At 40.0% G+C, this 16563-nt stretch overlaps 1 protein-coding gene across 1 annotated transcript in view; it reads right to left on the minus strand.

Moving 5' to 3' along the window:
* The window catches only part of kcnq1.1 (potassium voltage-gated channel, KQT-like subfamily, member 1.1), a gene marked incomplete at both ends in the record, with an annotated part of 60911 nt that overhangs the window by 11256 nt on the left and 33092 nt on the right, over nt 1-16563 (minus strand). The window contains 5 exons of the mRNA XM_080458039.1: nt 3251-3307; nt 11120-11258; nt 13658-13774; nt 13939-14034; nt 14394-14504. Coding sequence (XP_080314165.1) covers nt 3251-3307; nt 11120-11258; nt 13658-13774; nt 13939-14034; nt 14394-14504 — 520 coding nt within the window. The remainder of the gene's footprint in view (nt 1-3250; nt 3308-11119; nt 11259-13657; nt 13775-13938; nt 14035-14393; nt 14505-16563) is intronic.

The raw sequence follows: 16563 nt of genomic DNA on the forward strand, positions 1-16563 counted from the left end.
ATCTGTGTTGTAAATGTAAAAATTGCATTGAGAAAGAAAATATGTCCAAAAAGTGGTCGGATTCAATGTAAAGCAAAAGATCGAAGCACTTGGGGTTTTCCCATCTAATAATTATTCATAGAATGTTTTTGGTTTATTACAAAGGGATTTTGGCAGATGAATAAATCAATATATTATAAATGTTCACATTTCAAATGTATTTTTGTATTTATTTATTGATATTTTATTATTACTCACAATTAATAGAGTAATAATAAAATATCAATAAATAAATACAAAAATACATTTGATTATTACTCACAATTAATAGAGTAATTTTACACAAGAAGAAACTGTTAATTGAAAGTGATTTTGGTAGATTGATAGATAGATCATAAATGTTCAATCAACAAACTTATTTGTTTATTCATTTATTTATTACTTATATTCATAATCATATATCATAACATTGTCTACATATATTGTAACTCCTACTCACGTTTAAGATTATATTTTTTTATTTCATTTCAGTATTTCATAGAAGTAGCAAAAATAGTTTCTGCTGACAGTGTAATTAATAAAAAGAGAGGGGTTGTATTTATTAACTACATTAATAGTAATAATAATGAATTTTATTTGGTACAGCAATATTACTGTTACCATTTAGAAAGATATTCTTTATGTGAGTCTGTAAACGAGATCAGTAAACATATTTCTGGAAATCAAACAAACAAACAGTGAAATCACAAATCGTCCAGCGAGTTTAGTAGATGTTAGGCAGCCCGTGTTTTTCCCGACGACTCCACAGCATCACCAGTTGGGACATCAGGCTCTATTTCCTCTGTGTGTTTTTATTTCCCATGTCCAGACGTAACTGCAGCGTTGATAATCCTAGTCCAGCTGCTGTTGCAGAACCATCTGTCAATCTGTGAAACTTTTAGCCCATGATTAAACTTCTTTATTTTCTCCAGTCAGTAACAAGTTTCTCAGACAGTCTGAACTCTGTATCCATTCTCTTCTGCACATCCAAACATTTTAATTTAGCATTTTCAGTGTAACTTTTTGTTTTTGGCAACATTTTGCTTGAGCAATTCTGTGTTTTTATGGGTCAGTTGTGGGTGAAACACGAACCCGAGCTCCGGTCTTACGGTTGATTTGCAGTGACCATTGCAAAAGGGAGCGTCTAAATAATTTGCTGTGTCGTGAAAAGAACAGAATCCAGTCTGGTTCATGTGGAAAACAACATTCAGACATGTGTCAGAGACAACAAACAAATCAATACATACCATTCTCATATTTACATAAACATCACTATTTGTATTTATTTATTTATTTGAACATTTTTCATTCTCATTTTTATTTATTTTTTCTCAGACACTTGAAAAACCCAAGTTGAGTCTTTTGATGAAAAATTCTGTTCGTGTATTCGCCTATGGTGTGTATGTATGAATGACAATAAAGCTCTATCTATCCACCATCCATCCACCATCCATCCACCATCCACCCACCATCCACCATCCACCCACCATCCACCATCCATCCACCATCCACCCACCATCCATCCACCCACCATCCATCCATCCATCCATCCACCCACCATCCACCATCCATCTATCCATCCATCCATCATCCATCCATCCAGCTTTACTTTTAAAGCATGACATGTAAAATGATCACATTTGGGAGTTTAACCTTATACCTACACATTTACATAAATGATATATAAAAACACACATAATTGCAGAAATACGACTATGAATAATTCATCCATTGAAATGAATGAAAGTTTATTCAAAGTACCTTTAAAAATGTAGTTGTCACAAAATAACTTCACAGTAATCGGATACAATTAAAAAACAGACATGCGTGACTAAAAAGGTTGTTCTTTATTTGCTTTTTAATAATGTTGACCCAGTGCCAAAGTGTTGGAGCAGCGATCTGGAAAGCTTTTTTTCCAGTTTGTTTCTTGGAACAGAAGCACACCCTGTCCAGAAGTCCTCCAAACAAGGTTTCATCTTGTAACGCTCTGAAAACAAGCGCTTGTATTTTAAACTGGGCCCTGAAATGAACTGGAAGCCAGTGCAGCGCCTTGAGAGGTGCTGTTATACGAAACCTTCTGTCTGAAGTGTTGCAGCAGTGTTTTGAACCTCCTGCAGACAGTTCAAACATGAGCCTGCGAGACGGATGAATAATGAGTTCAGTCCAGATGAAACAAAAGCATTTCGGATCATTTCCAGCTCCAGATCAAACAATGAGCAGACGTATGGAACCAGCCACGTCACTGACATGGATCTATGGCAGGATTGTCATACCTCTCACACGCAGCCCAATTTCATTTTCCGTGGGCTGGACTGGTAATATCGCGCCATAATAACCTTTACATTTGTTCTTTGAAGCTTTTCGTTGTTGGGAGGGCCGCGGATACGGGATGAAAAAGTCTATATTCTTTGAAAAACAAACAATTACTACTGAAAATGACTCCAATCTCAACATGAAGCCAATTTTAATGATACATTCCTGTGTAAAATACAGTGAAATGTCAAAAAAACGTATAGCGGCTGCACAGTGCATGTTTGTACAGACTCACGTTGACATCGTGGCTTTGAGGCTAATGCTAGTTTACTAGCTTTCATGGCAGCGTCACCGATATCTCAGCGTTGGTCTCAGAGTCGTGTCGTGTCACTACTCTTTGTTAAAATCTCTCACGTTTGACACCTCTAATCTATACAGATGAAGAAAAGTTGACTTTAAACATAATGTAATCAAACTAGACCCTAAGATCACTAATGCCAAGCTTTGATGGAGACTTAACAAATATTCACAGTTTCCCGTTTTTGCAACATAACTCACTTCATCTACAAAACTACGATCACAGCAAAGCTGGTCATCAAGAAACTTGTTAATTATTGAAAATGTGGATGTGCTGTTTTCACACCAAATCAGTTCGAGACGTGTGTCACCACAAGCTTGAGATTTGGACCAAAAAACCCCCAAAACCAAGTGGTTTGATCTCTGACGCCGTCAGCCAGGACAGATGTGACATGACTTTTTCCAAAACCAGATTTATGAATTTAACTACTTGGCGATTTTTGCACAATTGGCCACAACATGCAGAGAAAGGACAATAAAAGATAAATCAAGTACACAGATTAAATATTGTTTCTCCGAGGTGAAAGGACTTATCAGACTCTATTCAAAGCTTCCTGTCATTATACAAGCCATCATCTATAACACGCATAAAGAAAGACACACTTATCAACGTCTTAGTTACCTGCAGGAGGTGAGCTGAACTGAAGCGATGACAAAGACGTCCAGGACTGCTGACGATCTACGGAAACACAAGATTTACTACACATTAGTACCCAAAAGCTCAGGACACTTTTTCAGTTTTATTGGTTGAATTATCAAGAAGACAACGCAGCCATTCAGAACGTAATGTCTGCTCTGATGAGAGGAACATGCTGTTGTTCTACTTAAGGAGGGAAAACAGCTGTGGGCTGTTAAAAACCAAAGGTTGACGGAGGACGGTGCTCGTGAAGAGGATGTGTGCATGACGTGGACACTAACAGCAGCTCACCTGTCCTCCCAGACTGTGGCGTCCCGCTTAACCTCATCAATGGACAGAACTCGGAGAGAGGACGGGACAAGCCAGGTGAGGTTGGTAAAAGAATAATTAGATGAAACGTCTCTTGTCAAAAGGTTTCAGATCAAGTGAAAATACTGGGAGAAGGTAAAGCTGTCAGGTGATGAGAGGCTTTTCATTGTAAGAGCGCTTTGAGATGTTTGTTGATGTGATTTAGCGCTTTACAAATAAAATTGAATTGAATTGAATTGAATTGAATTTTCCTCAGCCGGTTCAACATGAAGATATTTGGAGATGTTCTGTGTCTTGAATCTCTTATATGATCAACCATTACAGATATTATTCTTTTGCTCCTTTTAATATTTCTCACAGATTTTTTTTTTCTTTACCAAATACTGATTTATTATATATAGTAGTAGTGCTGGAGAACTGAAGAGTCTCGGTCTTGGTCCCTTGGGGTGTTGGGGTACATCAAAATAGTCCCTCCTTTCTCCTAATAGCCCCTCCTATCGCCTACTAGTCCCTCCTATCTCCTAATAGCCCCTCCTTTCTCCTAATAGCCCCTCCTATCTCCTACTAGTCCCTCCTTTCTCCTAATAGCCCCTCCTATCTCCTAATAGTCCCTCCTATCTCCTAATAGCCCCTCTTATCTCCTAATAGCCCCTCCTATCTCCTACTAGTCTCTCCTTTCTCCTAATAGCCCCTCCTATCTCCTACTAGCCCCTCCTTTCTCCTAATAGCCCCTCCTATCTCCTACTAGCCCCTCCTTTCTCCTAATAGTCCCTCCTATCTCCTAATAGCCCCTCCTATCTCCTAATAGCCCCTCCTATCTCCTTTCCTATCCACTTCTCTTTAACCCCAGAAGTGTTTAAGTGATAAGGAGTGTTAGAATTCTCACTAAGCTAAGGAAAGGAGGCTCAATGCTTCCTTTAGAACCTCCTTTAGCCTAGACTCCTTTAGGAAGCCTCCTAACACCTTTCCTTAACTCCATGACGTCATCCATAGGTTAAGGAAAAGTGGACAGGAAAGGAGAAAGGAGGGACTACTAGGAAGCACCTTTGGTCTTCGGGTTCGATGCTCCTGATTACAACACGACTACATCAACTATAAATTTGTGTCTTTCCAAGTCGTGTCCAACCAACTGAATGTAAACCAGGTGGACTCCGATGAAGTTCTAGAAACATCATCAGTGGAAACAGGAAGCACCTGAGCTCAGTTTGAGCTTCATGGAAAAGGCCTTCAATACTAATGTTCAAGTAATTTCTCCATTTTTTTTTTTTTTATAAGATTGACATTTAAAAAAAAAAAAGCTTTTTCACTTTGTTGTTATGGGGTATTGTGTGTAAAATTAATTGAATGTGGTTTGTAATAAATCTTTACATAACAAAACATTAAACATAGTATTTATTGTGTACTTCTGGGGGCTCAATGTTCCATCCAATCAGCTGTTGTTTTTTGAATTTTCTCCAAAAAAAGTCCTAAAATAACGTTTTCAAGTGAAAATGCAAAACCTTTGTTGTGTTTTGAGTTCCTGTTTACACAACTCACTGAAAGTCACTGAAAACGTTTTGAAAAACGCTCCAGAGGTGGAACTTTTTGAAAAAGGGGGAAACCACACCTTTTTTTGCTTTTATGCATTTCCTTCATCTCTATTATTTCTTTGTGAAGCACTGTGACTTGCCCTGTTTGAATGGTGCTCTATAAACACATTTGCCTTTGCCTTTTTTTAGAAAATGTTCCGACACCGTCTCTGTGGAAATGAGGGAAAACGCAGCTTGTCTGAAACAACCAACAGCGCCGCCTCATGGCCTGGCATGCTAACTACATCGTGTGTCGCGGAGCTGCCGTTTCGGGGTAAACGGAAGTCGTGTTCTCATCATAAACGCAAAACGTCTGAAACGAAAATGCAACAGGTCAGTTTTTCCTTGGAATGTTGTTGCGTATACACGGCCCAGTACTTCTTTCTGATGTCACTACGGGTAATGATGTGGGCTGATCGCACACAAAAAGCGTGCAAACTGAAATTGCAATCTATTTGCAAGAGCATGCAATTTACTACACTTCAGACCAGATTATATTAAATCAGACCTGATGTTGGATAAAGCAACGGAGAAGATTGACAAAGGGAGACAGTCAATTTGATTTAAAGTGAAAATCTGGAAATTAAAGGAATATTGAAGGACACATTTAAATATAGATCAACAGTGTACTGTTCACACATAAATGGCTGTGTGATTGACGTTCAGCAGTACTCACATTATGTAGAATATGAAGAAAATGTCTTATCTACAGGAAGTTGGACTCCATTCTCCAGATAAGCTTTTAAGTAAAACTGAAGTGACTGGTCATGAAAATCCATTCATCATAACGTTATCCGGTGACACTGTGCAAGCAGCCCAGCTCTGAAGCCCCCATCGTTGTGTGCATTCAGTCAAGACGAGTGCACACAACAGATGGCAACGCGGCAATCTGGCAAAATGATTCAGAGTTGAAAGCAGCGCACTGTGAATGCTGGATGTGCAGAGCGACCTGTCGCATCAATCTCACTTGGAATTAAAGATGCTGACATCCATCGTACGCAAAGTGAAAAGACATGCAAACATCTGCATCCAGGAGGCAAATTAAATTCTGCCTGTTGTAGCGTTTTGAACACGTTGGTGAGAGTCAGAGACCGGAGCAGCTTCTTCACGTTACCAGCTGGTAGAGAGAGAGAAAGTTATATAGGTCGACAAATACAAAGGTCCAATTCCAGTTTAACTATCACCGACGTGCTAAAAGGATCCCGACTGAACTCTCCTTTGACAGTAAACACACTGTCCTCTTCATGATCTCGCTTTTATTCTTCTCCCATGAACAGAATGTCTATTAATGTGCTCCATGCAGCTTTGCTAATAATGATGATGATTCATTTTGTCCATATAAATCTTTTCAATGCCCAATGAGAAAATAAGAGAACATTAAAGGATAGAATCTGTGGAAAAAAAGATGACTAAACATGGAATAAAGTGACTGAGTGGGAAAAAAGAATGAGGCATGATGATCTTTAATGCAATTGAAAAATTCACTTTATTCTTATAAATCCGTGCGACTCATTTTTAACTTAGATATACCAGATGTAACTATCTACCCGTCAACTTATCTTGTATTGTTAGATTTTGTGTCAACAGAGACACAGATTATATTAGGCAAAATAAATAAATATAGGTAGACGTTCAGAAAATTTCAAATAGGCCAAGGTTGAGTTTCTAGTTTAAGAGAATTTCAAATCATGTATTCAGCGGCGGACCTGGCTGGTTTTCCTCCAACACTGCCCCGCCATCCCGAAATTCTACATTTGGTTTCAAGCCGCGTTTACACGTTCCTGGGTTTTTCCAAAAACTGATATTTCCCCCTCCACATTTACAAAACAAATCTTCATTGACAGAGAATCTCATGTCCACCTGGTTCAGAGCTGCTATGAGCAGCCAAACCTGTAGGGGGCAGTGTAACGAGAGGCATGAAGCCATGAGAGCCAAACTGAGTTTTTCCAGATCTCCACTGTGTGTCCTGAGTTTTCAGGAATCATCGTTTGTGGTGAGTCGTACCTGCGTTTATGTGTAAATAATATGGAGTCCAAAATACTGAGAGAAATATCCCAGATTTGGCCTCAGGCTCCTTAACTTCCCCTCGTCTGTCTGATTGCTGTTCCCTGCCCTGATCTGTTTCACCTGAGCCTGAGTGTGTGATTGTCCTCACCTGGCTGCTGGGGTATTTATTGAGCGTCTTCTGTGTGCTCTCTGTGCTCTGCTTGCCACTTTGCCCTGCATTTCTGCGTCGGTTGCTTCCCCATGTTTCTTTTGGCTTATTTTGGTTTTGTTTCCTGTGATCTCCACATTTTGTGTTTTGAGATTTTTATTTATTTTTTGCTCCTAAAATGATTATTTACCACCTCCATGTCAGGCTAACTCAGTCCTCCTGGCAGCAAACCCTGACACAAAGTTTACTCAAACACATTATAATGTAAATTTATTTGAAGCCTCCTAGTACAGATTAAAAAAATCAGTTCTGTCCCAAAATAATATTTTGGTTCAACTAAAGACATATTCAGACTGAATATGTTTTAATCTGCTCTAAAACCAACTACTTTTGATAACCAATCCTACAAAATTAACCACTCTGATATGGAATATTGATGAAAATATAATGTTTGGAATAATCAACAATATTGTCGCTGTATTTCGTCTTAGGGCCTGATTTACTACGATCCTGCATGAAGGTGCTAATTTACATGCTCTCACAAATATATTGTGCTTTCAATGTGTGTGATTTACTAAAAATAACACATTTAAAGGAGGGTTTTGTGTGTTTTATCCTGTTTACATGAGAATGATCGGCTGGGACCTTGTCACCTTGGAGTGACTGAAAGGAGCGTTTAACCCCTGCAAGACCAGTCGAGCTTCAGGAGATCAGGCCTCTTGTAATGGCCATTCTGTGGAGTACATGTGTGTGGCTGTGGTGTCGTGCTGTACACTACACCCTTGTTAATGTTCATAGTGTAATGTTCTCTGCACACACGTGTGTAGTTTCAATACAAAACCAAACAACAGCGCCAACTCTGGGCCCAACATGCAGACATCATTTTCTGCTGTTCCTTGTGTAAACAGACGTGGTTTTCAAAACGCTGTGGTGTGAATGGGGCCTAAACATAACTTTCTTCTCATCCTTCCATCGATCCATTCATCCTGTGTGTTCGCTTGTCACACATGTAAATGGTTCCAGAATCATCCGATTCACTGTGATTCTTCCTCTTGAGACACTCTGAGTAAGATGATTCAATCAATTCATTATGAAAGCATTACAGATGACAGTCGGGACACAATCTCACACAATGAGTTCAATTTCTGCAGAACTTGTATATTTCTTTTCAGCCAATAACCCTTTCATCTCGGATTCAGTTAGAACTGGAATCAAAGAAATTGATAGAAGGATGTGAGGCCCACAAACAAGAGGTTACCTTACATGACACAGGGAGGATACCGTATTGATTGGAGTGGCTTCTTGATATCACACTCAGTTCCCCGTTATCGATTCAGCAGCGCTGTGTGTTGTGCGGCCCTTTGTGAGTTCATCGCATCGCTACAGGAGTCCAGAGTCATCAATACGAGCTCACGTTTTAATGCTTCAATGTGCTCATCTATCTTTAATGTTGGGTCTTTGTCCTCTTCGTCTCCTGTGGCTACAGACGCTCATCTGAAGTTCAACTTCCCATATTTTTGCAGTTTATTGAACCATCAGTGAACGGTTGATTTGCAGCCACGGCAACACTTCTGGAGCGATTCCGTTATTTTCCCGGTGCATCTTGTTGGACATTGTGAGAATGAACAGGATTTCACACACTAACTGGTTTCATCTGTCAATCATGGATTCATGGATTCTTAGTATAGTGACCGGTGGGTGAGGAGGGAGACCTTGTGCTCAATTCTGAGTTGGACAGGGAGCCGGTGAAGGGATTTCAGGATGGGGGTGATGTGGTCGTGTTTTTGGACCTTCATTTGGATTCTGGCTGATGTTCTGGATGTACTGCAGTTTGATGTTCCTGAGGTGGTAGAACCAGGTCTTGCAGAGGAGTTTGATGTTCCTGAGGTGGTAGAACCAGGTCTAGCAGAGGAGTTTGATGTTCCTGAGGTGGTAGAACCAGGTCTTGCAGAGGAGTTTGATGTGGGTGTCAAAGGTGAGCTGTGAGTCCATTTTAACTCCCGGGTTGGTGACGGATGTGCAGAGGGCGATGTTTTGGCCAGAGAAGGCGATGCTGGTGATGGTGGAGGAGCGGACCTGATGTGGTGTAACAATGAGGATGGCTTCAGAGGAGGAGGAGTTCAGCTGCAGGAAGTTGATCTTCATCAAGCCTCGATCTCCTCCAGGCAGCTGGTCAGGGTGGATGTTGGCCGAGGAGCGGAGGGTGTAGGGAGTGTTGGAGGTAGAGCTGAGTATCATCGGCGTAGCAATGGAATGGTATTCCCTGTCTAGTGATGACATTTCCCAGGGGGAGCAGGAAGATGGAGAAGAGGGCGGGGCCTAGCTCTGAGCCCTGAGGAACACCACAGGTGAGGTCGTGGGTGTGAGACTTTGCTCCGCCCAGGGCAACGTACTCAGTTCTATTAGTCAAAAATGAGATAAACCAGTTGAGTACTGACTCTGAGAGTCCGATGGTGTATTTCAGGTGGTGGAGGAGGGTGGTGTGGTCGACCACGTCAAACGCAGCCGTGCGTCGGTTTCTTCCCACAGTCTAAAATCATTCGTGTGAAGTTGATTGGTGACTCTAGGTATCAATGGTTTTTGCATGATGAAATCTTATTGTGAAAGGAGTCTTCTCTTCCCACATGCTTTCAATTTGACCTATCAGCTATGTCCTCATAAATGATCATACTGTTAGATATATGGTTTTGCACTGATTCATTACAATTCTAATGAATTTTGAATATAAAGTGTGTTCTATGTAAGTACCTGCGTTTTTATTAATGGTTATCCACCAGGAGAGCGTGGAGGATAACTTACATTCGTTTCATTTGACAGACACTTTTTTGATAAGGAATGTATTGTTTTATAATAGAAATCCTGAAATAAGCATGACTGCAAAAGTGCAAAAGTTCTAACAATCGTGGGTTATATATGAGACTTACTGGATATTTATAATTATAAAAACTTAAGATATTTACCTTTTTTATATACTGACATCAACTAGAATTGATCTGATTTCCTAGGATCCGGTATAAAATATGTCACATTTCAAATGCTTTTCGTTTGTGTTTTGCGAGATATAAACTAAGAATAACACCATGACCGACACACACAAATATTCAAATTAAGGTTTTACATCATTTAAGCCAATTTACACAAGAATAATGAACAATTGTACCATATTTTCACTTGTAGAAAAACACAGATATAATCCGATAGCATTTTCAGAAGTGTAAATCACATTGTGTGTTGTACATGAACGTATTGGCATGATTCCAAACATTATCTAGCTTTATGTGGGGTTCCTTTTACGCAACTTCTCAAGTGAAAAAACATGTTTTTGCGTTTTCGTTTCAGAAAAGTTTTGGGTTTACACAGTAATATTTTGGCCACGGGTTGGCGCTGTTGTTTGATCTTGTAATGGAACCACACGCACATGAGCGCCGAGAACAAAACACTATAAACATTAATGACGTCGAGGTTGGATCGCTATATCATGGGTGACTCTGAAATACAAAACTACCAACTACCTGGGAGTTGCCACTGTGGACCTCTTTGCCCATGAGCAGAAGAACTATCGACTATGGTGGTGATGTGCATGGAGCACTTTCTGAAAGTCTTTACACGTTTCTGCTGAGACAAAGTTAAAGCGTTTTGGAGTCGGAGCACTTTAAAAAGAATTGCCTCCGAACCTCAGAAAGAAAAAGAATGAAAGCGAAGCTTTGTCAGTGTCCCACAGACAGAAGTTTCCTGTATATTCTACGTCAGTTTATGCTGATTGGGAAGATAAAAGTCAAGCGACTGCTTCAGACAACAGATGAGTGTGTGCTGTCGGTGTACCTGTGCCCACGGTGCTGTAAACATCTGAACTCAGCTCTCTGCCGCTGTCCAGCGCAGAATCGTAAGTGATGCTGGGAACTGTGGGAGATGGAGGGCCATTGTCCTTTTCGTTGCTCTTCTGCTTCCTTCTTATCTTCACCTGCAGGAGAAATTCAAACGTCACTGCTGAATTGAGTGTTTTACTGGTGCGGCGCCGATTGAAAATCAGTGGACTTTTGGCCAAATGACTTTGCAGGCTTGACAATATGAAATAGACGTTGTTGACTGAATGCATGATAATATTAAGAGTCTATCTAAAAGAGACACTGTGAGTGTCGCTCAGTTGAACAAACACTTCATACCTTCATTTTGAAAACGGCTGTTGTGACGCAGAACATTTGAACTGTAATTCTGCACATCTGACATGAAACTAACGGCCTCCAATTTATGTATCAGCGGGCTGAGTTATGGTCTGGATCCCAGACAGCAGCGTTATTGGATAATCAATATCAGCACTGCTGGCTGTTGTTTAAATTGCATCTTTTTTTTTTCCTCCACTTTTTCTCTCGTCTCTGAATTTCTTTTCTTTTCTTTTTTTTTCAGACGTTACACCAACAAGGGCACCTTTGTGCTGTACTGACGATTAAACATCAAGTTCTGTAACTTCATTTGATTTGGATCTCATTTGACAGTCTAACTGGTTTGATAATGCAAAGTCATTAATTAATTTGATTTGATTCCAGTGTACAGCTGGCGTCACGCTGACTCATTCCTATATTACTGTTTCTTTCCCAGATAAGTTTGTCATCACAGAAGAGACATGCATGTGAGAAGGGTCTTTGCAAACCCTCTCAGGATGAATGAATGCTTTCAGTTGCAATAATAACAGCCTCTTTAAATATGACTGTTACTTTTGTTTTGCATAAATATCACAGATCCGATTTGCATTGGGAAAAACTTTGAACAATTCTTAGTGTAAAACTGCACATCATGCGGTGCATATTAGGGTAAGTGTTGACTTTGACAGTGTGGGAACTGAGCTTGAATCCTCGTTGCAGCAGCGGTAAAAAAATAGAATGCAAGTTACAGAAACTTGCTGTGGCCGAGAGCGGCGAGCGCCACTAATGCTCCATCAGTGTGGATCAGGAGGAAAACAACCGGAAGCAGCCAGAAGAGACTAATAAACTGGGAGTTCAGTCCTCACAGGAATCATGTGCTATATAAGAGGACGTTTTATTCACAGACAAGAAAGTATTGAAGATAATCTTCAAGAATTAATAACATACTTTGCATGCAGTTCTCTGTGATGACACTAGGTGGCGCTCAGCCCCACCGGCCCCTAATGACCAGTCGCCCCTGCACCCAATCCATGTATTAAGTCATATTGATGCTCATTTAGATAAAGACATTATAATGTTGGATATTAGGAATGAAAACATTGTTTAAACACACTTTAGTTCAGGGGATACATGCTGCTCCATTTCATCTTGAGTGGACCGGGCCAGTTAAATCGTGCCTTGATAACTCTAAATAGTTAGTTTTTAGTTTTTTGCTGTTGTGTGACAGTGATTGTTTGTGGAAATATTGACATTTTCATCATATATACTGTAAGGGAACTGACTACAATCTCAACATGAAGCCAATTTGAATGAAACCTTCTGGTGCAAAATGCAGTGAAATGTCCCCAGAAAACTGCTGCTGCTGTTGCATTCTGGGTGTTTTTACAAACTCACCTTTATATCGTGGCTTTCAGGCTCATGCTCGTTTGCTAGCAGCTCAGTGTTGTGTTGTGGCCACTACGGTTAAGATATTTGTTCAACATCCATGTTTTCTTAGACATTTTCATCATTTTCTCGAAGGCCCGATTGGAGCCTCATGGTTTTTGACTGTGGAGTGAAACTGGTGTACCAAGAGAAAGTAATGCTACGCACAGGGAGAACATGCAGAAATCTACACAGAAAACTTGAATTGAGGATTTTCTAAAAGTGCTCACCACGACTCTTACTTACATGTTTTTAAAAATGCTAAATATGACCAGATGTCCAAAAACTATCTCTTTCATTATGTGGCTTACATTTAGTCTTTTGTGCTTTATTCAGAGCTTGGTAATCGTCTCTGACACTGTGTTCCTCTTCAGGTTAATGTGTTTAACAACCATCCCCATCCCAGTGTGACGTTGATGCTGATGCTACTTGTGCAGCAGTAAGCCTTTCGCTGACCTCTCCACTCAGGGTTCAGCTCTGTGTCGGGTCTGCTTCTCTCACGAAAACAGTGGCAATGGATTTAGAACAGCAGTTGTTTTTTTTTAAATAAAAACCAGAAAGTTAATGTCTCTGTAGCTTGTACATTTTGAGAAGGTCAGCCAGGACCTCTGCTGAGTTTGTTCTACAGGCTCACTCGTATGCAAAAACCTAAATAACCTGCATGATCCTGGACTCCAACCGAAGATATTCTCCCTGGGTGGTGACAGCAACAACTACTACACAACACATTTCACAGTATTACAAAGTCGTTGCTTCAGTTTATCCTTGATATCAAACCTATAAATTGATTACAAACCGATTTCTTGGGCTTCGGGGAGGACAGTGAAGAAGCAGGCATGTGAGACCGCTTCCTCAGGAACATCTTGAACGTGGCAGAATCATACTTCTCCACCGCGAAACATCTCCACGACGTCTGCAAAGAGGCATGAAAATGACTTTCATACCAATATGTCCAGCGCGGAATCGAGAAAAGAGTGATACATGGAGGGACGGTCTCCATAATGAGACTGGGACTTGGAGATGATTCACTCCCCCGGCTGTTTTGGAGTTGTGTTGGAGTATTTTCTGGTCAAATACCTGAATGAGGCAGGCGGCTGCAGGGATCTGTCTGTTGAAGTGCTTTTGTCTTTGCTTCTGCTGCACCTTCAGGGCGAAGCCCGAGCCTAAGATACCCTGAGAAGAACACAAGGACAGAGCTGCAGCTCATTAACTCCAGACAGTTACAGGCAAACAGAATGACCCAAGACAGGAAGAAAAGAGCTCCAGCTTCAGGAGTGATGTGCTGCTGAATGCAGAAAACAGAAATCACTTTCTTCCGATACACAATGCTGCAAACATGGGAGTCACAGAGTAATTCATAAATTAATAATGGGAACCACTTGCCTATTCCTATTTTTTAACCCAATTTTACAGGCTTGACTGTAATTGCGTGTCTCAAAGCAAAATAAAGGAACTTTGAAGTCGGTCTGTCTGACGACACGGCAGCTCGGCCTGAGAGACGCTCTTGTTGGGGGGATTATCTTCCTACTCACGGCGGGCAGGGCGAAGAAGGAGATGGCGAAAACGGAGAAACAGGAGGCGATGGTCTTCCCAATCCAGGTCTGTGGCACTTTGTCTCCATAGCCGATTGTAGTCACTGTTACCTGAAAAACAGACATAAAGAACATGAATACAACAACAACTCTGTTGTGTGAAAGATTCCGATGGAAACATAGATCACATTGAGCTTACGTGAATAATGAAGTATATTAAAAGATCCATGTTCTGCATCAATGTATTTAATCTTTATTTGTGTTTTATTCTCACATTCCTTACTATTATACGGTATATGCGTGATCTTTTTTATTCTGCTTCATTATAGTTTATTTGTTTAGCACACAATAAGAAAAAGTGATGCAAGGAGGGAATGAATGCTTTTTAAAGAATGAGGAAGATATTGATCTTAATTTAATTCCTTCACCTGTTAAAAGCGCTGGTCAATACCACCAACACCTTTTAGTTCAGGGGCCTCACGCAGCCCGTTTTCATCTTGAGTGGTAAAATAGTGTCATATTAACTTTTAAACTGAAAGTTTATCTTTGCTTTTGTGCAGAGTATACATGATGAAAATGTCTATAATTTCATAAGACCAAAGAATTACTGGCTAAAATGATTATGATGTGAACATAAAGCAAATTCTAATGAAATCTTCTGGTTACAAAATCCAGTGAAAAGTCCCCAAACCTCTTCCAGCTGCTGCATCATGTCTGTTTGGACAAACTCACCCTGACAGCGTGGCTTTGAGGCAAATGCTGGTTTGATAGTTTCCCTGGCAGCATCACTGAAATCTCAGCTGCAGTCAGTCTGGTCTTTTGTCCGCAACTCTTTTTTTAATTCAAAACATTTTTCAATAAAAAAAATCGGTGTTTTCTTTGACATTTTTACTATTTTGCTGGATTGGAGCCTCGTGCAGGTTGGTTTTAGGTTTGATCCTGGTTCAAGGCATTCGTTGGTCTACACGTTTCACTTCATTGGTCTGCGTTCATGATTTTATGTATACAAGTACACACACAAACACACACAATCGTTTTTCATCATGTATGACGTCACCAGTAAAGCACTTATAGTTTTGTTTACTATTTAATAATCTTTTTTTTAATTATCATTTAGTCTGTTATTTATTTACATTATTGAACTTTTGTCATTATTAACTAACTAATCTTACATTATTACTTCCCTTTTCCACATTTATCCATCCTATTTCAAGGATGCCATGTTAGAACGGTCCGACGAGCTGAAGAGAGTCAACGGTTGCCACTACTGCCAAGATAATAATAAGAATAAGAGTAATAATAATAATAAGAAGAAGAAAATAAAAATAATAATAATAAATTCTAATTATAAATTAGACGGGTCAAACGGAATAGGAAAATACAATAAAACACAGAGAATGTAAACTATCTTCACTACAATCAATCTCTACTCATTTATTTACTGTCCATCAGGAAATGTATGTGGGAGCAGCAACTCTTTAATGGTCCAACCTTTTCGTACAGTTTTGTGTTTTGTTGTTAGTGCGGTTAATAAAATGCAGCCAAAGGTAAGATTGTTTTTAATTAATAAATTTTTTCAACTGGCTATAAGCATGACCGATCCCTCAGGGACAGTAAAACATCATGTCTCATCAGTGTGACGAAACAGATTTGTGACTTTCACTTGATCCCAAAGACTCAAACACAGTTTGTGTTAAATCTGCTGTGCGTCTCGTCTGTGGGGTTTGTTTCTGTTTTCCCACACGCTCCAATTGCATCTCGGATTTCTTTCACCTCTTTGACTCTCACTTACGTCTCAGTGCACTGGAAATACACAGTAGGAATATCAGAGCATGGAGGCAGATACAAAATCAGATTAAACCTTTGATAAATATTGTGTAAATTTTGCAAGAAACTTTCATTTATATGAGAAAAGATGTTGACTCTGCTGGACGTGTGTGTGTATTTTTTAATATCGGAGTCCCTGAAGTTCCCAAGAAGCCACGTGGGTGGTGAATTATTGTCTGAAAATACATTTCCATCCCTTATACTCTCCACTACTTGTTTTGCCTGTTTGTATTAGCAGCCCACTGGATGTGCCCTGGTGGTTTTCCTCCCAACTCCTACTGAAACAACAGTAGTACAGATAAAAAAACTGTCTATATTTGACCTTCTGCTTGCTAAAATGGAG

This window comes from Lipophrys pholis (genome assembly GCF_963383615.2).
Source record: "Lipophrys pholis genome assembly, chromosome: 2".
Classification (NCBI taxonomy): Eukaryota; Metazoa; Chordata; class Actinopteri; order Blenniiformes; family Blenniidae; genus Lipophrys; species Lipophrys pholis.